Consider the following 25,504-nt stretch of genomic DNA (forward strand, 5'->3'; position numbering starts at 1 on the left):
GTAGGTGAGCAGCCCTATCGCATGTTGTCATACCGTGACGTATCGCGGAGCTGTTGACATTTATTTCAAAAATATGGCCGAGTTGGAATACTGTATAGATAGTATTACCGTGCCATGACATTGACAGCGGGGCGCCACCGTCAATACCGGATCGCTGGTTCCGATTTTTGCCATGTTGGAAACCATATAGTTGAACGATGGTAGCGCCCCCCTGTCATTGAGTTTGGTGGGACAGTTCAGCTTGGGTCATCTATACAATGGAAGAGAAAGTAAACTGAGCAGTGCCACCCTGTCGCACAGCGATGCCCATCGCAATGGGACCCCACTCAGCATATGCCGTGGCCCCCTGTGAGGAAGGCCACGACGCTGGTTTTCAGTGTGCCCCATTCCGAGTGGGAGTCACGGACACTAACATATTATACTGCATAAAATATACATAAATAATAATAATAGTGCGCGTATAAATTTTAAGTGTAAGTACAGTATTATAAAGAATAGATGTGATAAGATATTATAAATAAAATTATAATATTTGAAAAACAAAACTGTGTATAATAATAATAATAACAGAGCATACAAGACGGTTGGAACCACATATGAAGTCTCGCTGACGTTTGACGTCACTAAAACACCCTCCCATGCGGCTCCTATAGCTCAGGCACTTACCCTAAACCTATAGTTAACGACTTAAAGCTATAGTTAACGACTTAAACCTATAGTTAACGACACCCGTCATATTCCAGTAAAATATAATAATCCTCCCAAACCAAACCTTCCCGTGCAGTAGCGGCGTAAGGGGGGGGCGGTCCGCCCCGGGTGCCAAGCATCAGGGGGTGACACAAGTCGCGCAGATTAGTACTCACTGGCGCATCTGCATGGCAAATCTGCGGTCTATGTCATGATACGGGGGGGTGCTATTGTCTTTCAATCTTCGAATCTGTAGGTAACCCCAAAATCCTGGGGGGTACCAGGGGGTGCCGGTGTGATCGCCCCGGGTGCCAACCCATGCTACGCCGCCACTGTTCCAACGAACGTGAGGCTACTAAGGGGCTGAATATGCGAACATCAGGCCTCCCCAACCCGTCTGGCAAGCGAGGGGAGTGTAGGACAAATCTTGCATTTGCCTCTGGTAAATTAAGCCAATTAGTTGATGCTAATGACATTAAAAAAATCAAACCTATGACGTCATTCACTTCATATTCATATTTATATGACATTCATCATCATCATTTCAGCCTTATGACGTCAACTGCTGAACATAGGCCTCCCCCAATGCTTTGCACGTTGATCGATTGGTAGCGGCCTGCGTCCAAAGCTTCCCCGCTACCTTTAGGATTAATTTAAATGACATTATCGTTTTCTAATGAAAAACATAGAAATTACGCGTTCTTTCCAGACAAATAAAATAAATATCCTTTTACATAATTTAAACATACACTATGCTATCTAGTTCCAAAGTTTGTGTATTGAAGAGTACCTACTTATCAGTATTCCGTGATTGAAGTTTGAAAATAAAAGACGTCACTTATTCTTACATTAATTTATTTACAATAATATTTACAACATTCAGCTTATTTACTATGGATAGAATTACATTTTATAAATCATGTTTTCTGAAATCTGTTTTTTATACATCATTATTTCATCATCTATGAAGATATCGTGGATGTTAAGTGAAATTAAATAGAATTTTGAGTTTCGTTCTGTAAGACACTGACGACGTTTATAAATGCCCTGAAAAAGGCCTACATACTAATAAAAAATTGAATTTGACAACATGTTTGTTGTGGTTTTGAAATTCATTAAAAACGCGGGTAGAATTAAAACTAATAATCCGCAGCGGTGTTCGCCAGGTAGTCCCTGCGACCGATGTTGGACGCTTGCTTGTTCTGCACTGCCTCCAGTTTTGGACATTCTGGGAAAGAAAACTCGTGTGAGTACATTTTCAGTTATTGTAGCATTTGGTAGAGCTAAAGTTGTGTCTTTTTAGAAAAAGAAACTGACTTTAAGTGGACTATAGTCTATACTGTGAGTGTTTCATGTCGTGGTAATAAGCAAAACATTAATTTTTGTGTTATTCTCAGAGCCGGATTTAGGGGAAGGTAACCAGGGCTACAGCCCCGGGGCCTCCACAAAAGAGGGGCCCTCACAAATCTCACAATAGAGACTTCGAAAAATGAAATTGAAATTCAGATTAGTAAGCACTACTAAAAACTTTAAACATGAAATATTGAAATAGTTTAGTGCCAGGGGGGCCTCCACTCCTTGTTACCCCGAGACTCTCAGACCTCTAAATCCAGCCCTGGTTATTCTGTTCTAATAGATTGGCATTTTACGAAGTCTGACTCTGATTCCGTGGAGGGTAGTTGAACGGGAAGCATGGTCGATCTGTTTTAAATAAATAAATTAAATCCTTTATTGCTTCTACAACTTAAATGGTTTCAATTTATATTTAATGGACTTAAGTGTACAAATCTGGTGTTATTTTGTGTTCTAAAGTGCAGTGAAGTGATAAATGTATAAAAACACTGAAACACTTCGAATTTGAACGCGCATCGAGTGTCGAGTCGAACGTCCTATTACTAAGACCGCAGTAAGTTTTTACCCTTTGGGTACGGAACCCTAAGAGACCCAAGCTTGCATTCGTTCGTTCTAGTCTAATGACGTCTACTGCTGGACAAAGGCCTCCCCCAAGGATTTCCACAAAGAAGTCCTGCGCCGCCCGCATACAGGCTCTTTGCGCGACCTTCACCAGATCGTCGGTCCACATAGTCTGATTAATTTCGTTGCGGGTGCAATGACAGTTTAACTTTCCTCCGGGACAAACTTGACCTTCACTGGTTGGGTTATTGGCGGTCAAGCTGTAGATCCTGGCTACATAGGAGTTGCAGCGGTGGGAACGAGAGGTGGGAATAGTCCTGTATATTGACATACCTGTGATCCTATGTCCGAGACCGCCACAGTATGAACATCCTTGGCCGTCAGCCGCCGGCACGTCTGGTTCGCCGATCATGTCCAACAGGAACGAGGGTACCTGCACAACATTATCATATTAATACCTAAATGCGAACGTTTATATGGATTCACGAAAAATCTGAACGGATTTTGATGCACCAAATCAAAGGAACTGATCTTACCCCTTCTGACCCACCGCACTACCAGTAGTGTCGTGGGGAATATTTTTTCCCTTCTACACTACCAAGCCAGTAGTGTCGTGGGTAATTTTTAAGGGCCATACATCTTCATTCCCATCGACACTACTACCATAACTAAATGTAAAATTTGTAAAATTTTGGATTGTTTTGTAATAAATTATGTTTATATGCAACACTAACCTCTGTGCAATTTTGCAGTTGACGGAATTTACTGAAAATAAAATATATCCTAAAAGGGCTTATTTAATGTACATGTTACGGTAAATGTACAAGTAAAGCGCTTTCAAATGATACCAAACACGGCACATTTATCTTAACTTTATTTTTTTACTCTGTATGGTTTGTCCGCTAGAGGGCGCCACATTAGATTTTGTGAAACCCCATATAACCAGCGGACAATTAAGACGCTTCTAATGATATGTCATTTGTCGAATTCTGATAAGTAGTTTAGAAGTTACGAGGGAATAGATGAACATACATACATACATAGCCTGTCAAAATCATAACCCTCCTTTTGCTTTGCCGCAGTCGGGTAAAAATAATTTAATTTTTGTTTTTCTTTCACGCAAAGTTATATAGGTATAAGCCCTTTTAGGTAATATTTTATTTTCAGTAAATTCCGTCAAACTGCAAAGTACCGAGTTTAGGGTTGCATATAAACATAATTTATTGCAAAGCAATCCAAAATTTTACAAATTTTACATTTAGTTATGGTAGTAGGTAGTGTCGATGGGAATGAAGATGTATGTTACCCACGACACTACTGGCTTGGTAGTGCAGAAGGGAAAAAATATTCCCCACGACACTACTGGTAGTGTGGTTTGGTAGTGCGGTGGGTCAGAAGGGGATCTTACCATAGCAAATTCGAGTATAAACATAATTATTTTGCTAATTTATTAGACCTTACTTTCTCTAATTAAAGTCTAAGTGTAAACATGTCGACTATCGACGTTATGCAGGTGTCTCGCGGTTGCTGCCTGGGTCTCGAGGTTGCTGCCTGTGTCTCGAAGTTGCTGCCTGTGTCTCGAGGTAACTTCCTGTGTTTTACCTTTTGCCTCGCTTCCCGCAGCAGATGCGCCAAATCTCTTAAGACACTGGTATCCGCCGCGCGTCCCAATAAAGTGGTAGCCACTCCTTCCCCGCCCGCGCGGCCTGTGCGTCCAATTCGATGCACGTAGTTTTCTATGTCTTCCGGCATGTCGTAGTTGATTACGTGTTGAATGTTCGCGAAGTCCAGACCTGGGTGTGGTGACATAAAAGGGAATACATTAATATGTGTGTTAAAACAATATTTCTAAGAACAAGCTTTCAAATCAGAACATTGGATATCGTCCAAGACCTGGTAAGGTAATTTTTAAGATGTCATTATTATTATTTATTTATTATTATTTATACGTCATCGCTAGCAAGCTCGTTAAAAATCTATGAAGTATCTATCTTGAAAGTAACCGCCAGTGGCGCTGTACAATTTGTCATACATTTCATAACATTTTTTTTCGCAGGGAACATATCAAACGCGCCAAAACTCGCCAATGTTTATATCTTTTTTCACAATTATCACAGAGTTCCTGTGGCAACATTCTGGCTTTTCCATAATAATTTCTTACGCCATAAGAATCCTACGTTATTTCTGATGAACACGGTACGCAGTTCACCGGATCAGCTAGTTGTGGAAGAAAAAAGGGCTTATTCCACTATTCCCCATTGACAATCCCCGTTAACGGGGATTAGTGAACTTTTTGTTCACTATTCCCCGTTAACGCCAATTGGAGCTTATAATGTTAAAAATAAAATCCTAATATAACGGGGAATAGTGAACAAAAAGTTCTAAAGCCTGGTCCGTGAGCACGTAGAATTTTGTCCAATGACCCCAAGCTACCCATCCTTATCGCTCGCGCGTAATTATGTTGCTGTCGCGACTGTGCGACGGGCGCCCGCAGTGAGTGTGCGAGCGCGACAGCAACATAATTACGCGCGAGCGATAAGGATGGGTAGCTTGGGGTCATTGGACAAAATTCTACGTGCTCACGGACCAGGCTTTATTCTATACTCTTATAAGTGGAATAAGCCGAAAAAGGGAAAAAGGTCTATGTTTAAAGAAGCTTACCTTTGCTGGCGACGTCGGTAGCCACCAGAACGTCTTTCTCCCCGCGCCGGAAGGCTTCGACGGCGCGGGAGCGCTCCTCCTGGTCTTTTCCTCCGTGGATGGCTACGGCTTCCACTCCTGAAGGAAAGAACGGTAGATGATGAGCTAGTAGTAAATAAATAAAAATAAACAAATCTTTGGACAATTTCACACAGCGCCAGCTAGCCCCAAAGTAAGCAACTCAATGCTTGTGTTATGGGTGCTAGCTTAACGGATATACTACTTATATGTATACTTTTTTTTATTAAATACATACATATTATACATATTTACACCCAGACCCGTCACAGAAATTAAAATTCATCATTTCAATTTCTGCCCGGCCGGGAATCGAACCCGGGACCTCTCGGCATAGTAGTCCGTTCTGAACCACTACACCAAACGGCCGACTATATATATATAGTAGTTTGTGTAGGAGGTTTCGCTTGCGTGGTCTGTCACGGAAAATCATTATTTTAAAGTTATATGTATGATCTTTTGAGTTAAAGAAAGAAAAGTATTTATTCGATGCAAGTACACAGCAAGATAATAACTACAACTAAAGTCGCTGAGAGTTGATAAATATTATGAAATGTCTTGCAATAGCGACTGTCGCTTAATTATCGCATTCTGTATGGCGGGCGTCGTTTGTCACAACGCGCACTGAGTACCATGGTACGAGCCACGCAGCTGTCGTCAAGCGCCCCGGCCGGCGGGCGGCGGCGGCCACAGCGTGACCACTTTTAGTAGATTTCTACTTTTTTGAGGCTTTTTTTCTTGAGGCAAAGAGAACGATGATTTAGTAGTGCGAAATCGTTTAGTAGATTTTGGTAGATAATTGGTATTTTTAGAACATTCTTATAAATGGTAGTCCAAAATTAAATTGTAACCGAGCCGAGAATCCAGGCCAAAAAAAAAGGCCAGGCCAAATAATCTACCAACTTTTTCATTATATCGACAAAAATAATTAGCGGGCCGCAATTTATAATGAGTTTAGAACCTCTGATATTAAATTTTTTTTATCAACTCTCGTCGAACAGACTTTAGACAACAGAACTTTAAAGGACTTTATCATGTCAAAAATTATGGTGAGTTTTGTATTTTCCTAGTGGGTCGCCTAACATCTTATGGGAAGTTATTGGTATGGGATTCGTTAGTATATTGTCTACTTCCAATATAAAACAGGACGTAGTGTCTTCTTAGAGAGATGATGACGATGCGTTGCGGTGTCGCATCGGTGCCGCTCCGTAGATCTATACATACATTATACAGGGTGGAATTTTGTGATACCACCTGGAGGGAAAGTACCCTTATGCCCGTTTTCACCATTAATCCCTAATTTTCAGTGACCCCTATGAAAACAAAATGCCTGTAATGTGATACCATAGGGGTCACTTAAAAATTAGGGATTAATGGTGAAAACGGGCATTAGTCTCTTAATACTGTAGATATAAATTTTACTCAAAGAAAATTACTTTATTTTTGAAAAGAAAGAGTGCATTCAAAGATTTCCCAATTTTTTTTCGAAAATTCACGTCTCATAAAGAAATCATATCTCGTATTGGAGATTGGGGGTAAGGGGGCAGTTATGACCAACCTTTGAGCAGCAAATACTCGTGTATAGCATCAACGTCCTGCTTCCGTTCAGCGAACACAAGCACCGGTGGTGGTGTTTTCTGCAGGCATGCTAGTAAGTGCACCGTGCGCGCTTCCGCCTGAAAAATACAAGAAGTAAGTCTGTATGATCCATTGTATTACCGATTCTATGCCCATTTTATTTTAATATTTTTTATCAACAGCGAGGAAGCTCTTGGCCTGTATCTCACCTGATGGTAAGTGATGATCAGGCCGAAGGTGGAAGCGAGCTTCACCCGGAATCCTCAACGGAGGAACTGGCTATCTTACCTCTAACTGCCTTTTTTTTTTTTTTTTTTTTTTTTTTTTTTTTTTTTTATGTGATAGGAGGCAAACGAGCAAACGGATCACCTGATGGTAAGTGATTACCGTCGCCCATAGACACCCGCAGACCCAGGGGCCTCTAACTATTTATTGGTCTAGTCAGTGCTTGAGGCATGGGAGCGGCACGGGAGGGGTGACATTGACATATTATGACGTAACAGAGCATACAAATCTGTGGGTCTAGACAAAGTGCAAATTATAATCGCAAACCAGTCGAAAAGTGGTCGAAAAGCCCCTTTTTTGTATGGAGTTTTGACGGATTCGATTTTCGATTCGATCAAAAAGTGCGTTTTGTCTAGGGGGGCTGAAGATCTGAAGTCTCGCTGACGTTTGTCTTACTCATTAAAAACTCATTTATTTCTGTAAATAGGCTTAAAAAAAGCGCTTTTACACGTCCCAGTATTAACCCTACCACTGCTTCGGGACAATAAATGGGCCAGTGCTGAGAAGAAGCAGCGCAAGAAACTCAGTCACTGAGGTATGAATGACGTCACAAAAACACCCTCCCGTGCCGCTTCCACACCTCAGGCACTGATTCAGTTTAGCGATACACCTATAGGTATTATTTTTTTAGCATTTAATACATAATTGTAAAGTTTTTACGTTATTAACGTTTTTACATAACATTTGAAAAAGTTTATTGCATCGGGTGGAGAAAAGATTATACACACGTTTTAAAATAATAATCAATCGAAGTAGAGATGACCTAAACTGAACTGTCCCACCAAACTCCAAGGGGGCGCCACCATCGTTCAACTAAATACTTTCCAATAAAAAGGGCAAAAATCGGAACCAGCGATCCGGTATTGACGGTGGCGCCCCGCTGTCAATGTCACGGATAGGACAGTTCAGTATATTGGGTCTATAAATCAACAATTAATTTGACCTGTCATGTCTGACGTACCTTGACCGGTTCCAATTCCTGACGCACGTTCAATGACGCAGCACCCGCGCGGCCCACGTTGACTGTTACTGGTTTTACCAGCGCTGACCTGACGAGAGGGAAAGAGAGAGATGAATATCATAGAATAGGTCATAGGGAATAAGTCTAGAGGGCGGGGAATGTAGCTCGTAGAACTGATGGCTGTTGAAGCAGAAAAGTTCTTGAATAGCGACTACTGGAAGACGTAGTGTAAGTCAGGTTACTCACTCGGTGGACCGACGATTTGGTGAAGATTGTTAAAAACATCTACTCGTTGAGAATTGGTGGAAGTACCTAGAGCGCAGGATTAATCGTTGTGGAAGTCTTTAAGGGAGCTACTCGTCCAGCAATGGACGTCCCAACGCTTGTCCTAGCACGGGACTATTCCCGCCGCTGCAACTCCTGTGTAGCCAGGATCTACAGCTTGACCACTCGTCCCAGCAGTGGCCTACCTGGCAAAGTGCTGTATCTTCAGGGGTCGGTGGTTGTAAAGATCCCCGGGAAAGGTCTTCGTCCAGCAATGTGTGTCCCAGCGTTGGGCCTATATGGCAAAGTTCTGTATCTTCCTGGGCCGGTGGCTCTAGATCATTTGGGGAAGTCTTTGTCTATCAATGGACATCCCAGCAGTGGGCCTACCTGGCGAAGTTCTGTATCTCCCTGGGCGACATCTGGACTAGTGGCTGTAAAGAACCTTGGTGGAAACATGAAACTTTTCCCACCTCTCTCATTCCAACTGCTGCAACTCTTGTGTAGCCAGGTTCTACAGCTTGACCACTCGTCCCAGCACCACTACCTACATCGCGAAGTTCTGTATCCTCCGGGGCATGATGACATCAGCAATATTAACTGCACTATATTGTGCGTCCCTGGCAAGCTATATTTTGTCTGTATGGCGAGCTACATTCTGCATCCTTAGGGAGCAATATAGCTCGTCCCAGCAGCGGACCTACCTGGCGAAGATCTATCTTCTTGAACCAGTGGCTGTAAAGATCCTTTGGGTAAGTTTTTGCCCAGCAATGGACCTCCCAGCATTGGGCCTACCTGGCGAAGTTCTGTATTTTCCTAGGCATGGGACAGCAGCTGTATTGACCGCACTATATTCTGCTTCCCTGGCGAGCTATATTCCGCTTCCTTGGAGAGCTTTACTGTGCGTCCTTGGCGAGCTATATTCTGCATCCCTGGCGAGCCATACTGTGCGTCACTGGCATTGGGTTTACCTGTTGAGCTAAATCTGTTTTCCTGGAAAGTTTTTGTAAAGATCCTTGGGAAAGGTCTTGGGTGTCCCAACGTTAGTCCCAGCGGTGGCCTACCTGGCGAAGTTCTGTATCTTCCGCGGCATGGTGGCGCTGAAGAGCAGCGTCTGCCGCTGGCCCGCGAAGTACGAGAAGATTGTTCGCACGTCCTCCTCGAAGCCCATGTCGATCATGCGGTCCGCCTCGTCCATGCATAAGTAGCGGCACACGTTGAGACGCACCTGGAAATTTATTTATATTAATGTACTAGCTTTCCGCCCGCGGTTACGCCCGCGTGGAATTTTGTCTACCACAGAAAAACTTTATCGCGCGCGTCCCTGTTTCAAAAACCGGGATAAAAACTATCCTATGTCAAAATCGGTTCAGTGGTTTAGGCGTAAAAGCGAGACAGACAGACAGACAGACAGACAAACAAACAGAGTTACTTTCGCATTTATAATATTAGTATAGATCTTCTAGGTCACTGACTCACTCACTCATCACGAAATCTTGGAAACTACAAGTGCTAGGAGTCTCAAATTTTGCATGGGGGTTCCTTATAGGACGTAGGTGCTCACTTAGACGGGATTTTGCAAAACTACCCCTAAGGGGTTATAACGGGATCCACGCGTAAGAAGTATCGGGCGGCCGCTAGTCATCTATAAAAGTAAGAAGCCCATGTCGATCATGCGGTCGGCCTCGTCCATGCAGAGGTAGCGGCACATGTTTAGACGCACCTGGACATCATAATTTTATGCGATCTTATATAGTGGTCCTTCGAGCCGGATAAGTCATTTAGTCTCTAGTCTCCACTGCAGGAGGCTAACGGAGAACGAAAGGAGAATGAAATCTTTGAAGGTATAAGCCTATGTCGATCATGCGGTTCGCCTCGTCCATGCACAGGTAGCGGCATACGTTGAGACGCACCTGGATATCATCAAAAAATCATCTTGTAACATCCCGTATATTATAGTAGTCCTTCGAGCCGGATAAGTCTCCACTGAGGGGAAACGACTTTTTAGTCAAAAAGTCAAAACATTTGTGTTCTTTTCTGTGTTAAATTTATTCATGTGACTTAAATATAAGCGTAACAAAGGATTGATCGAATGTCGACCACGGGCCAGAAGACGTAGACAGGCTTCCTACTAGGTAGACCGATCTATTAAAGGTCGCGGGAAACACCTGGATGCAAACAACTCAGGACCGGTCGTTGTGGAAATCGTTGGGGGAGACATTTGTCCAGCAGTGGACGTCATTTGGCTGAAAACGAGAGAAAAAGAACTGACGAGCAGCCGGTAAGGCCCGGTGTCCACCAAGACGGAGAAATGTTTTGAACAACCAATCAGATGTCATTCAGATTGAATGAAATCCTACTAATAATATTATAAAGGCGAAAGTTTGGATGTCTTGATGTCTGGATGTCTGGGTGTTTGTTACTCTTTCACGCAAAAACTGCTGAGGGGATTTTGTTGAAACTTTACAGTATTATTAGTTATAACCCAGATTAACATATAGGCTATAATTTATGACGATATGTGACAAACAAATTTCAATAAATAAATAAGACGTGTCTAAAAAGCGCCATCTATCGTCATTGGTTCAAATCTACAGCGCTGGACAAACTACTGCTTTTGACGTTCGTAAATATTCATGCGGGGGAAGCCGTGAAACGCCATCTATCAACATGATATCTAACGGCGGTAAAACGAGGTCCACACGTACGAAGTCGCGGGCGGCCGCCAGTTGACTGAATAAAATCTGATTGGTTATCAAAACATTTCTCCGCTCCTTAGTGGAAACCAGGCGTAAGTATTGCCACTCACCATTTTTTTGTCCAGCATGTCCATAAGCCTGCCTGGCGTGGCCACCATGATGTGAACGCCTCGCTGTACCACCTCCATACACTCGGAAACCGCCACCCCTGCACAAAGGATTCGAAGTTAGAAGTTTTCTGATTATGTGTTTAAACCCTGAGCGAATATTTTAGATTTACACTAATGAAGTTTGTTTAGAAGTAATTTAAACCTCAAGGCCGCTGCAGCCTCTTCTGACCGGTCGCCCGACCAGTAGGCCTAAGATGCGCGCCGCGATAAGCGGTTATCACGCCATTTTATCGATTTTGCCCATACATTTTGACGTCGATAAAAGTTATCACGGCGCGCATCCTAGGCCTACTGGTATATACCGCCACTCGGTCATGCATCGTGCGGTCCACACAACTTTGACCGCAGTCTGTGGAGGAACACTAAATGTGGTCGCGATCCTTAGTGAGGAACCAAGGTCGAAGAAGAACCTCCTGTTGTGGAGACTATAATAATACTCCCAAGCTGCTTTCGGCTACGGTAACTATAACAAAGTTCCTTTAGTCCGCAATAAGAGGGCTACGCTGGGCTGCCCTATCATGTGATCTAACATGGCTATAGTGGCCAATCTTGTTGGTAAACGTGCGCGAACAATGTCGACACGTAAGAACACCGCTGATGTAGTTGTAAATGTTAGCCGCTGGTGGTCTGGCCTTGAGAGCATCGCGCTTGGAATCCAGATCAGATTTCCGCTGCTGTTGGAAATCGTTAACTTTTTTCTGCACCAGGCGCCTCCACTCCAGACGTGGACGTCCCAAAGTGGAGACTAAATGACTTTATGATGATGACGTTGTAACTTACCTCCTATAGCTAAGCAGGAGCGTATCTCAGGGCCACCAGCTATCTTGATGTGCTTGATGAAGTGCTGGACGATGTCGTGCGTCTGCTTGGCCAGCTCGCGCGACGGACAGATGATCAGGCCGTAGGGGCCTTCGTTTCTGAAAACAATATTTTATAATACAAGTTCTTTATTTGGTACACAAAATACATACAAATGACATACGTAAAGAAAACGGGACTATTCCCAAATCCCACCTCTCGTTCACACCGCTGCAACTCCTGTGTAGCCAGGATCTACAGCTTGACCGCCAATAACCCAACCAGTGAAGGTCAAGTTTCTCCCGCGGGAAAGTTAAACTGTCATTGGACATTGGAAAAGAGACCTTGGGAAAACCACACACAGTCCAGCGCTCTCATAGTGACGAGCGACTGAAGATCCTTAGACCAGATGAAAAGAGACCTTGGGACAACCGCACACGGTCCGAAGATCCTTGATCCTAAAGATACTTGATGGACTGATGTTCACATGTTTCTTTCTTAGGGTCGGGGTGCCACGCGAAAAGGGATCTTAGGGGAACCACACACGGTCCAGTTCACTAGTGGTGAAGAGCAACTGAAGATCCTGTGGCTAGACGAAAAGAGACCTTGGAACAACCACAGACGGTTCGAGTCATTGAAGATACTTGAGGAGGCTTGATGTTCAGATGTTTCTTCCTTAGTGATTTACGAAACGCTTAATCACTTAGGAGATACATGGGAAGAGTGAAGGTGGTCCTATTCTATGGACGAGCGAGACCACACTGAACGGCATCTAATCTTCTGTTAAAAGCAAGTGTAAGCGAAAACGCGGGAATTCGGTGTCTCATTTATGGAGATAGCTGGACGCATCCAGGGTAAAATTCAAAAGTGGGACATCTGCTCTCCCTAGAAAAAGTTACTAAAGTGACAATCTTGGCTCTGAAATTGCTTCGTTCCGGTGTGTTTTTAGTTACTTCGCTCCAGCGAAGGTGTTCCTTTGTGACCACTATTAGTGCCTTATGAGCTGCATTCCAAGGCTGCATTTTGATCTGCTTCCTTAACAGAACACTTTTTGGAATGACGAATTTTTGACTACGGGAATAGTGAGGGTGGTCTTATTCTGATCTGCTGGAACCACACTGCTGGGAAGAGAGGGAGTCCTGTGGGAAGGCAGTAGGTACCTGACGAAGGGCATCTCCTGCTCCTGCTCCAGACAGAAGCAGACGAGCGGCAGCGCGAACACCAGCGTCTTCCCGGAGCCGGTGAAGGCGATGCCGATCATGTCGCGCCCGCTGAGCACGGCCGGAATGCCTTGCGCTTGGATCGGGGTCGGCTTGGTTATGCCTTTGTCTGCTAGACCTCGGAGAATGCCTGGGAAGAGAGAGAAAGATTCGTTCGTTCGTTTCAGCCAAATGACGTCCACTGCTGGACAAATGCCTCCCCTAAGGTTTTCCACAATTAACGGTGAAAGTCGCGAGAAGAACCTGGATGCGGGCAGCGCAGAACCGTTCATTGTGGAGAGAAAGATTATTCGTTGATTTTTAAAGCAGCTGAATGGGCGTCTGCATATGGCTGCATTTGGATACTTCGTTCGTTTCAGTAAAACATTAAGTGCTGGACAAAGGCCTTCCCAAGGATTTCTATAACGACGGGTCCTGCGCTTCCCACATGCAGGTGCTTTTCGCGACCTTCACCAGATCGTTTCGATCGATTCGTCAATCCACCTAGTGGGAGGCCTGCAAACGCAGAACGAGAACTTTTCTGAAGAAGATTGTTGAATAGGATAATGGATACACCCTATAACTGACATAATTTCTATAATACCTATTGCTTAACTGTATTTATTATAATACCTGAACTTGACTGACTGATTGAGTCAAGAAAATGATTTTTTTAATATTATTTTATATGACGGGCGTGCGGAAACCGTTACGCGTCCGCGTCACACTACGCTGCTCATACTATCTAATAAAAGCGAAGGGTGCGCCAAAGTTCACCTAAATTTTCAACTCCGAAAATTGGAAATCCGAAAATGTTCTTCCTAACATTTTTCATCCTAACAATCACAATTCCTAACTACTCTGTCTCTAATGTTCATAATTCCGAATAATTCAACTTCATAATGTCATTAGCAATAAACATCTAATATACTTTTATTTGTTTTTCTATATTTTCTCAACATAACCATTTTTTACACTATTATTCAAAGTCATATCTTTTTTGTTTAGATTTCTTTCTTTGACGATAATATTACTTGTCTCAAGTTCAAGTTTGTTGGCATTAGCACGTCTACTTGAGGAAGTATATAGCGAATTGGTCCTATTCATATTTTATTGGTTTAACTTAAGTTAGAACTACGACCATAACGCACGAGCCGAGCAAGCGAAGCCAGAGTCCCGCTCCAGTCATGCAGTCAAGTTCCAGAAACGAATCGGTCCTATTCATAATTATTGGTTTAGGTTAGGTTAGAACTGTGACCATAACGCACGAGCCGAGCGACCGAAGCCAGAATCCCGCCCCAGTCATTCAGTCAAGTTCCAGAAACGAATCGGTCCTATTCATAATTTATTGGTTTAGGTTAGGTTAGAACTGTGACCACAACGCATGAGCCGAGCGAGCGAAGCCAGAGTCCCGCCCCAGTCATTCAGTCAAGTTCCAAAACAAATCGGTCCTATTCATAATTATTGGTTTAGGTTAGATTAGAGCTGTGACCACAACGCACGAGTCGAGCAAGCGAAGCCAGAGTCCCGCTCCAGTCATTCAGTCAAGTTCCAGAAACGAATCAGTCCTATTCATAATTATTGGTTTAGGTTAGGTTAGAACTGTGACTATAATGCACGAGCCGAGCGAGCGAAGCCAGAGTCCCGCCCCAGTCATTCAGTCAAGTTCCAGAAACGAATCGGTTCTATTCATAATTTATTGGTTTAGGTTAGGTTAGAACTGTAACCACAACGCATGAGCCGAGCGAGCGAAGCCAGAGTCCCGCCCCAGTCATTCAGTCAAGTTCCAGAAACGAATCGGTCCTATTCATAATTATTGGTTTAGGTTAGGTTAGAGCTGTGATCACAACGCACGAGCCGAGCAAGCGAAGCCAGAGTCCCGCTCCAGTCATTCAGTCAAGTTCCAGAAACGAATCGGTCCTATTCATAATTTATTGGTTTAGGTTAGGTTACAACTGTGACCACAATGCATGAGCCGAGCGAGCGAAGCCAGAGTCCCGCCCCAGTCATTCAGTCAAGTTCCAGAAACGAATCGGTCCTATTTATAATTATTGGTTTAGCTTAGGTTAGAACTGTGACCATAACGCACGAGCCGAGCGAACGAAGCCAGAGTCACGCCCCAGTCATTCGGTCAAGTTCCAGAAACGAATCGGTCCTATTCATAATTATTGGTTTAGTTTAGGTTAGAGCTGTGATCACAACGCACGAGCCGAGCAAGCGAAGCCAGAGTCCCGCTCCAGTCATTCAGTCAAGTTCCAGAAACGAATCGGTCCTATTCATAATTATTGGTTTAGGTTAGGTTAGAGCTGTGACCTTACGTTACCTTTCGAAGAAAACCTTCTGTACGTAGTACTTATTATTATTCTGTGGTATGAGTGAAAATATCATGGTAATTATGTTTAGGGATAAAAGTGTTATGATAAAAAACAGTAGGAGTTTCAATATATTTACATTAATGATATTATTAATTAAAATTTTCGGAAACATGAGTGTTATGAACATCACCAGTAGCACTACAAATAGTATGAATGAAAACTTTAGGATGAAAAATTTTAGGAAGAGTGATCATTCGGATTTAAAATCGTTAGGAAGAACAATTTCGGGTAAATAACTTTAGGTGAGCCAATATGGACCCAAAAGCGAAAGGTCAAAGGACTGACTTATCACGAAATCTCAGAAACTACAAGTGCTAGGAGTCCCAAATTTTGAGTGGGGGTTCCGTTTAGAACGTAGGTGCTCACTAAGAAGGGATTTTGCAAAACGGGGTAAAACGGGATTCACGCTTTTTTCAATAAAGGCGCACGTGCGTGAGACTGAATGATTTTTAAAGTAGACTGATCACACTGACCTTTAGGGAACTTCATGTGCTGGAAGGTCTTGATGGGCGGCGGCACATCCTCTCCTTCTACCAGTATACGCAGTTCCCTTCGAACGCGTTCGTGCCTTTCTTCTGGAAGTGCGAGGATGCATCGGGGAGGTTTCCATGACGTTTTGATTGGCTCTTCGTACTGGATGCCTTTGTAGAAAGAAGGGAAAAAACACGTTTACAACAATAGGATTTCATCATTATGATCATTTCAGCCAAGGGATGTGTAGTACTGAACAACGGTTATATGATCATCAGTCCACTTTGTTGTTGGACACATAGTTGTAGTTACTCACAATAAGATACCAAATATATACAAATAGTTACACTAACACATATAATAGTAAGTAGCACGAGAATTGACAAAAGAAGAAATAGTGGATAGAGCAGTACTATTCTAGTGGAATTGTTACAACAATGGGACCCCGCTTAGTAAATTTAGTATATTAATTATTAACACATAGTAAGAAAGTTTTTGGTGGGTTTTCAATAAAGAGAATGAGAAAATGTTTATTTAGCACACTTAAAACTTATAATAAACAAACAACTTTTTATTAAACAAAAGGGGGCTTCTCCTTGTTACACACCTTTGGCCAACTCAGCGACGCCCATCAAAGCCTTGCTCTGAGCGACGCTCTCCAGGATATGCTCCTCCTCCCTCGCTTGCCGCTCAGCCGCTGACAACGCCCGGGCTTCCGCTATCCGTTTGAGTTCGCTGTGCTGGTCCAGTAAGGAGACGTTGTAGCGGCGTCCCCATTCTTCTTGAGATGCTGAAACGATCAAATGACACAAAAAACATTTCATTTAAATAGGTAATAAGTTTTAAAACTTTTTTGATTCTTTTCATCACTGTCAATGTCAAGGTAGTCAATAATAAGTACTTTGGTACAAGCAAGATAAATATTTGGCTCTACGTTTTAGAGCATAATATTTATTATTTTGTTAATTATTTCTAGTCTAGAACTAATAATAATGACTTTTACAATAATATTATACAGAGAAAAGATTTGATTGTTTGTTCTATGTATTAATTAGGCTCCAAAAGTACTGGATGAGTTGAAAAATTCTTTTCACATTATAGGTAATCCTACATTATTTATGATGAACACAGGCGGTACGAAGTTCGCCGGTTCAGCTAGTTACTAATAAGAAGAAAGTACCACAAAGATGAAGAATTTATTCATTGAGAACACAAAAAATAATAAAATTTAATTCTACTTTAGAGGTTTTTAACTTTCAACCAGAGTAGTGAATTTAACCCCCTGGTGTTATTCACGTGTGCACCTATTTCACTTGGGAATTGAACCCAATACCTCCAGAACAAGTCTTAATTCACTTATTGTTAAGTTCTACTTACTTTCATCGTCAGGATCGTTGTCACTTGAGCTCTTATGGTCTGTAGAAGCCTCAGCAGCCAGCTGTCCCAGCCTTCCAAGCTTCAGGAGTTTCTGTTTTTTGCGTTCTTTCACCGGTACATACGGTTCGTAATTATCGATGTCTTCCTCAGATTCTGAGGACTTCTCGTCACGTCTGTACCGTTTTACTGGCGGAGGGGGGTCCTCTTTATTCTCAGACATTTTATTTTTAACTCAACTATTTGATTTATGCTCAGAAATCAATGAAATTAGAGCACAACAAACGCACGCTTCAGGATGTTATTGACCTATATTCTTATGCCAGAATGTTAATCGAAATTGGGCTGAATAGCTAAGACATAAAGAACTATAATATACAAATTTGACCGCAAAACATAGATTGCAAAGCGATTGTGTACGCGTTTTGACGTTTGAGATGTCATTTACCGTTTACGTTTCGGTCTTTGGATACTGATATTTTCCTAAAGCGATTAATTAAAGTATTTTAATAAATTATAGTGCGTCGATATTCTTAATTAAGTTTAAATATAGCAATTAGCTATTTTCTACGTTATTGGATGGACAACAAGTTATTTAAGGTTGTAAAATATTTGTTTATAAATTAGATGAGTGTGCACATTCTGCGTATAATAATACTGCTAATTTAATGTTTACGAAGACAGTTCTTTATCACTTGGTAAAAAGTATAAACTTCTTTGTTATTGCATGTTTTCTTTTATAAATAGCATTTACAATTTACTTTAAAGTTATATTTTTATAAATAAAATTAATTTCTTAACAATTTTATCTCTAAAATAAAAATTTCAAGTTAGGCAATCCAGGGATTCTTATTTTAAATTTCTTTTTGAACTACATTCAAACACTGCCTTGGACACATCGGACTGTCACAAGAAAAATTTGTCAAAATATGCAAGTGACACGTAACTTTATATAATTAAATTTAATTTTTGTGACCTCCAAATGTGTAAATTCGCGAAAAACTTTATTTCCGCCGGTTAATTGTTTTATGACAAAATGTCTGACAAAAGTTTTGGTGATCACACGAACAGGAATGTTGTGAAAAATCCACTTCTTCTGACCGCAGTGACTGGTCTCTCTCTGGAAGATTTGACACATAATGCTGTTTTGCTGCCCGTAGCTCAGAGTCAGGAGCTGATCACTAGACAAGGTGAGTGTTAGTCTTTATTTTTATAACATATCTACGCGCAAAACGATTCTGGGTTGGCCTTGAGACCTTAAACATGCCAAAAGTACGCGTGATCAGTTGCGTTAGTTTACCGTCAACATTTGCGTATGTTGCAGGAAATTGGCGAGATTTTGTGTAGTTTTCTATATGAAAACATTAATTACAGACTGTCACCAACATATTAAGTGGACAAAAGTGTCAGAACTCGTGTGTTTAGTGCTAAAATATTAGTGTCAAAATATGTCGTCCTTCTTATATAAATCTTACCGTAATGCCCCTTTTGAGAGCGGTTTCTTCCCCGAATTCTGTATCAAGACCGGTAACAAGCATAGGAAAGTCGACAAGTTCATAGATTTTGTTACTTTTGTAAGTTCCTTACATTATTTATAATTTTAACTCAACTAATCACTGAAACTTTCAGTCCTCTGTATGCCAATATTTTTCAGGGATGGACCCCTAAAATACTACTAACTAATCATAATTTTATCAGCCTAGTATAGTTAGTTTTGCTGGGCAATTGAAGAGTCACACTTAGATTCTCATTGTGCATATCAGCCCAGAATAATTCGATTTGTAAACATACTATTGATTGATTAGCAATGGTGCCAACAATTATTGATTTTTGTTACTTTCAGTTTATTGGTACTTTTAAGGGTCAATTTCAGGAGCATTTCGGATTCTTGTTACGTAAAAATTCATTAAACATTTCTCAAACAATTGAAAAAGATAAGCACCTATAAAGGCCTATAAGTACTGAATAAAAACTTTGAAATTTTTATTTTGTGTAACATTCTTGCAATTGCCCCTCCATTTTCTCGTTGGCATATCTATTTGGGAAGTAGATTCCGTCTATTGGTTTTACGAACCTGTAAATACTACGATCTGCTTCACACTAGGTATACTTTGAAACCTCTGAAGCACTTTGCTTCAGAAATAAAAATACAAAGTCGAAAATACAATAAATATAATGAAATATTTTTGCATATTACAATCCTTAAAAAACATGGCGTTTCATATACTTATACCAACATTAAATAATCTTAATTTATCTACCCGTATTAGTAAAATAAAAGTTAACGGAAAATTATTTTTTACGTACAAACTGTATTACCTGTTATGACACTGTAAAACGATAAATACAAGTATGGTCTGTATACTTGTTATTGTACAAGTATGAATTTTCATTTTCATTTTCCATGACAAGTATGATTTTCAGGAATACATTTTAAATTACAGTATGCATTTGAATTTAAATAAAGCCTGTATTGATACTAAAATTCTGTTAAAAACAGGCTAGATTTTATACAGATTGAATCAAGTTTTGAGCGTAGCTTCAGAATAAAAATATAATGGGAGCTTAATATTTTGTTATTATATTGGCTCCCAATATTTGTATCGAAAAGGTTCCAGAAATTACCTTTCAATTGGAGAAAATCCCATCTGTTATTAGCCTGTTATTGCACCTTTTCAAACTGTTAAAAATTCTGATTCTCTTTTTATGTCATTGTATTTATGTCAAAATATTAATGATTTTTTAACTCATTGAATGCCACAAATGCAATAATTTACAGGAGTCATCTCCTAAAAAATTTATCATTCAAGATGTTTAAAGTTAAATATAGACAGGTTTTCTAAAGTTCTCAATGACTTTCCTTATTTGTCTTATTATGAATTAAACACACCATCGTTGGAGTTCCGCGTCACGTCACAAAGTGCTACACTTTAAGCACGCCTTGACGCCACGGGCCTCTTCTTTCTTCTCTTTTTTCGGGAACTTTGGACGCGCTTTATCTCTTTCAATTTTCAGTAGTTTGAAACAGTGAAAAATATGTGTCGAGAATTTTTTGATAAGTTAACTGACAGACTAATTCAAACTTTTGCTTTTTTACCCAGGAAACATCCCTATTGTTGAAAGACAGTTGCACCTGTCACGTTCCGCAACTACAAAACGTCTGCTTTGCGATTGTAAATAGCTGCGCAATCATGCAATTTTTGTAGTGTGTAGAATTTTCTTATCTTTTTAATGGTTGATGGTTGATATTTATAGATAGTTTCATCCACGAAGACGCGCCCCACCACTCTTCCGCTAATGTTTGAGTGTTATCGGTAGGTACACGCTAAATCATCCAAGAGTGCACACGCACACTACAATAATGCCGCTCGGATTGCTCGGATCAAATTCCCCGCACCCCCCACTTCCCTCGACCAAAAGTGGTGAGCGAGTCTTCGTGGATGAAATGAACTATAATGATACCCTTTTTTTCACATCGGTTTTAGTCTAATCTTACTTAAAACATACATTATTACTCTACACTTAACTTAAGGTAACAAATATAGTGTCTTAATTAGTACGAAGTTGCATTATTTTCCATACATACAAGTGAATTTAGTATTATCATCAAAAATTAAGACTAGTACCTATTAATTATTATTATTTACCTGTAAAATCACTTTCAGTTTAATGGTTACCACAGTATGTATATTAAATAATTATTTAAAATTAAAATATAATCTTAAAATTACCTGGAATGTATTGAAAATAGTGGTTCATTAATTTTGGACCTTATTTCGTTGATGGTTCTTGTGCACAATTAGTGTATTCTGGGTTTACCACTTATAAGGCTATTGGCACACAGGCACAGTATTTTGAATCTTTCTCCCTTGTGTTTAGGTATAAAATCAATGAAAAATTATATTGCTATGACAGTGAAAGGATTAACAAACTAAAATCCCGAAATCATTTCTCAGGTTAAAGTAAAAATATAGATTTGAATGCATCATGTAATTGTATGACTTTAAATTATAAATACAATCCGGTCGAGTTACTGCGCACCTAGCAGCCGTGACGTCACGTCGTCGCTCTGGTACGGACGCAGCGAGGTTCGCAATTAGCTCGACCGGTTTTTACGTTGATTTCTTCAACTGATGTTCCTTGATGACGTGGAGTAGGGTAGTTCTCGGGACTCCTTCCGTCTTCTCACACACCAGACGATCAGAAGGACGATGAGGATGATGAGGAATATGAATAGGAACACCCCGAGCACGATGGCAGCGATGCCTGCCTCTGTGATGTAACCTGGAAAGGGAAAATTAATTGTGATTATGTAGTTTAAAAGTTTTTGTATGTGGCTTCGATATAATTTTGGTCGTTCGTTCGTTTTAGCCAAATGACGTCCACTGCTGGACAAATACCTCCAAGGATTTCCTAATTTCGGTCAGTCACAGTTTTCCATATTTTGTAAAATAGACATTTGGCTCCCTTGCCGCCCTAGGATCCAGCTTACTTAACTTAGTCTACTGGCAAATCCGCCACTGATTAATTACCATAAGAGTCTGCTTAGACAATTTAGTGCTGTGAGCAGACATTCCCAGATCACCATCTTTCTAATAATCATTGTTTATAGCTATAAATTAACCCAAACTTCAATTTGAAATACCTAAAATATGCCTTTTAGATAAAACGATGCGTACACTTAAAATACTATGCTGATCATAGCTACGGGACTATTCCCACCGCTGCTACTCCTGTGTAGCCAGGATCTACAGCTTGACCGCCAATAACCCAACCAGTGAAAGTCAAGTTTGTCCCGGGGGAAAGTTGAACTGTCATTGGACCCGCAACGATTGAGAATAGATAAATAAACATTTTGCAACTTAAGTAATACTTACTGGATATATCGATGATATAACTGTTTGCGTTGCCCAAAGCATCCACCGCGGTGACCACCACTATACTACCTAAATAACGGGACTATTCCTACCTCTCGTCCCCACCGCTGCAACTCCTGGGTAGCCAGGATCTACAGCTTGACCGCCAATAACCCAACCAGTGAAGGTCAAGTTTGTCCCGGGGGAATGTTAAACTGTCATTGGACCCGCAACGATTGAGCATAGCTAAACAAACTATATGCAGCACTAGCTTTCCGCCCGCGGCTTCGCCCACGTGGACTACATTATATAGCCTATAGTGAACCCGCCTATTTTTTTTCCAAAATAAAATTTAGCCTATGTTACTCGTGGATAATGTAGCTTTCGAATGGTGAAAGAATTTTTAAAAACGGTCCAGTAGTTTTTGAGCCTATTCATTACAACCAAACAAAGTTTTCCTCTTTATAATATTAGTGTAGATAAGTAATACTTAGACACTGGATGAATATAATACGCTGTTACAGCCAGCGTTTGTTTCATCAATGCTAAGGCAGTTCGATTTTTTCAAGTTATTTATAATTTTCAAATTAGTTTGAGATGCGACTCTTAACGCTAAAAATTTAATAACTAAGTAATACTTACTGGATATATCGATGACATAACTGTTTGCGTTGCCCAAAGCATCTACCGCAGTGACCACAACTCTGGGCGCACAACAGGTAGCTCTGTATACTCCGTTCACTTCGCTCCGTGAGCCGGCCACGAAGTTGCTGTCGTATGACAGACCGATTGGCGTTGAGGTTAGGCGTAGTAGACCTGGGAAATTTGATTAATTTTGTATGTTACTTCGCTCCATGAAGCGATTTAGAAATTAAAATTGTCACAACTATAAATTTGTCTAGGCTTTCTAATCGTTCATATCTTTTCGAAAGAGTTGAATAGGCAAATCGCAAGTACTTAAAGCATTTGTAAAGACTGGTCAGATTATTTTGCGAATTTAGAAGCTTTTAAATTAGTGTTCCCGAGGCCTATAGGCTTTTAGGCTTTTTTTTAAGGCTAGCCTATGAATTAGGGGCTACAGCGGGAAAAAAGCCTAAAAAGTCTTTTAGGCCTTTAGGCTAGGCCTTTTTCATAGCCTTTTTTTTGTCCACCCGATTACTATAGGCTTTTAGCCTTATTGTAGGCTAGGCGCATATTTAAAAGGCTTGAAAGGCTAAAAAGCCTATAAAGGTTTTTAGTCCTTTAGGCTAGGTCTATTTTATTTATTTTTAACCGACTTCAAAAAAGGAAGAGGTTATATTCGACTGTATGTATTTTTTTTCTATGTATGTTCACCGATTACTCCGTCAATTTTGTGGACCAATTTTCAAAATTATTTTTTTGTTCGATAGGGTACACTTCTGAGGTGGTCCCATTGTTACCAAGTCAGGATCTGATGATGGGATCCTAGGGAAATCGAGGGCAACCCTCAAATTTTATAGGCACGTATATCGTTTTTCAAACTTTTTAAGTTATTCAAGTATTCGCTCCTGGAATTAATCATGATCTCATAATTATTGATGAGCTGATGATAGAAGGTAAAACTACTTAATGCTTAGGAGTTGGAGGATAATTATTTAAATATTATAGGTACAAATAGACCAATAGTTGTATTCTTTCATGTTTTTAAGGTGGGGGTCTTTTTAGGTTGCCGATATGGTAACCTGTATTTTGTAGGGAATATTATTTTACACTAGACATGAAGAATATGGTCTCAATGTACTGCCTACCTTCGGTGGTAACATCAAGGTAATAATTAGTTAACTAAAAAGCAAGAAATAAGTTAAATTTTATAAAAAAATATATATCAAAAAAGAAATTATATGTATATTTTGCATAACGTTTTTATTTAATTAGAAAATAAATGCAATACAAAAATACTTTGTTTAATTCATACGAAGCCATAGCCTGAATAATGGCTATAGCCTTATAATAAGCCTACTACTCGAAAAAGACTTTAGTCGGAAATAAAGCCTAAAAGGCTATTTTAGGCCTACAGGTTTTTTTAAAACCTATAGGCTTTTTATAATGAGTAGCCTTTTAAAAGCCTAGTAGTCTATCATGGCCAAAAAAAGAACTAAATAGGCTTAATTTTAGGCCTAAAAGCCTATAGGCCCCGGGAACACTATTTTAAATACATAACTGTCGGTTGAATGAGCTCATCCAAGATTACGTCTCGGCAAACGTAGTGTGCTCAATAGACCGATGACTTTTGGTAGTTAGCTACTAGGGACATGATGTTTTGTGGTTCCTTGGAAGCTTGCGTCCAAAATTAGTTGGCCATAGTCCGAAATGGGAGTGTAGGCCAACTCCTCTATTTGCTTCTGGTCTTTCTGCAGTAAAGACTAAAGGACGCATCACACTTATCAACCCAGAAAGGGATCTGAACATTCTTAACCGTATCAGTTCAGGCGGTTATTCTTTGTATGAAACTCCAAACTGCAACGCACACTTATCCGCACCGTGGCGTAAACGTCTGCCTCGCAGTTTACAGCGCGCGAAAGGGTCCGATGTTGGTTGATCCCTTTCCGAGTTGATAAGTCTGCTATGACTATGAATTTAATGACCTCATCATTCCACCTGGAAATGATCATGATTAAAAATAACCATAGATAATATTACCTGCGTTGGCATCTCTAGCGATGATAGAGGCAGACCACACGTGCTGTGCGCAGTCATCTCCCATCCTCCCGATGCATGAACCCTGGAAGTTGTGACGTACTTCCGGCGGCCACACGTCATTCATAGCCGTACCAGCGCTCATGACGTAGACGTACGATGAGATGGATACTTGCTCGTCACCTGCAGGGAATTTTCAACAGTATTGTAGCTTTCTATATTTCAATTCTCCATTACGATTTTCTGCTAAGCAATTTGCTCTGGTTTTCTTTCACATACGAAAAAGTATGTTATGAAAAAAGATCATAAAAGTAATTTATTTTCTGCAGATAAACTTATATGAAGCGCCTTTACATGAGATGTTATAGGCAAACACAAACAAAGATTTGTATCTGTATAGCGTATTACGCTCGCTGCGCTTACATCTTGCGTAGTCTGACTGACAAGTGCTTTTTCTTTCTTTCTCGCTTGCAGACATTTAGCAAGAGCGAGGGAGC

At 40.7% G+C, this 25,504-nt stretch overlaps 3 protein-coding genes across 3 annotated transcripts in view; 1 reads left to right on the forward strand and 2 right to left on the reverse strand.

Moving 5' to 3' along the window:
• Nucleotides 1-1,525: 1,525 nt before the first annotated feature.
• LOC135085438 (ATP-dependent RNA helicase abstrakt) lies at nt 1,526-17,813 on the reverse strand. The gene is made up of 13 exons (XM_063980235.1): nt 17,497-17,813; nt 16,727-16,909; nt 16,122-16,289; nt 13,235-13,424; nt 12,057-12,193; nt 11,217-11,314; nt 9,472-9,635; nt 8,144-8,231; nt 6,878-6,995; nt 5,263-5,379; nt 4,204-4,394; nt 2,935-3,034; nt 1,526-1,915 (listed from the first exon to the last, which is right to left on the reverse strand). The coding sequence occupies exons 1-13, from the start codon at nt 17,714-17,716 to the stop codon at nt 1,827-1,829; spliced, it is 1,863 nt and encodes a 620-aa protein (XP_063836305.1). The 5' UTR covers nt 17,717-17,813; the 3' UTR covers nt 1,526-1,826.
• Nucleotides 17,814-18,384: 571 nt separating this feature from the next.
• LOC135085479 (uncharacterized) overlaps nt 18,385-25,504 on the forward strand; it is a 140,616-nt gene continuing 133,496 nt past the window's right edge. The window contains exon 1 of the mRNA XM_063980270.1: nt 18,385-18,683. Within this exon, the coding sequence (XP_063836340.1) occupies nt 18,530-18,683 (154 nt within the window). The 5' untranslated portion in view covers nt 18,385-18,529. The remainder of the gene's footprint in view (nt 18,684-25,504) is intronic.
• Nucleotides 21,343-25,504, reverse strand: part of LOC135085478 (uncharacterized) — a 78,369-nt gene continuing 74,207 nt past the window's right edge. Inside the window, exons 18-20 of the mRNA XM_063980269.1 lie at nt 25,011-25,190; nt 22,992-23,165; nt 21,343-21,777 (exon numbers count right to left, since the gene is read on the reverse strand). Coding sequence (XP_063836339.1) covers nt 21,620-21,777; nt 22,992-23,165; nt 25,011-25,190 — 512 coding nt within the window. The 3' untranslated portion in view covers nt 21,343-21,619. The remainder of the gene's footprint in view (nt 21,778-22,991; nt 23,166-25,010; nt 25,191-25,504) is intronic.

The sequence above is a fragment of the Ostrinia nubilalis genome, chromosome 28 (genome assembly GCF_963855985.1).
Source record: "Ostrinia nubilalis chromosome 28, ilOstNubi1.1, whole genome shotgun sequence".
Classification (NCBI taxonomy): domain Eukaryota; kingdom Metazoa; phylum Arthropoda; class Insecta; order Lepidoptera; family Crambidae; genus Ostrinia; species Ostrinia nubilalis.

Bases quoted from the DNA above. Each gene is read 5' to 3' on its own strand.
- LOC135085438 (XM_063980235.1), bottom strand. From the start codon at position 17,716: ATGTCTGAGAATAAAGAGGACCCCCCTCCGCCAGTAAAACGGTACAGA. The intron at 12,194-13,234 runs GTACCTACTGCC...TATTGTTTTCAG, and splicing joins CAGGAGATGCCCTTCGTCAG to AAACGAAGGCCCCTACGGCC. The intron at 11,315-12,056 runs GTAAGTTACAAC...TCCTTTGTGCAG, and splicing joins CTCCTGCTTAGCTATAGGAG to GGGTGGCGGTTTCCGAGTGT.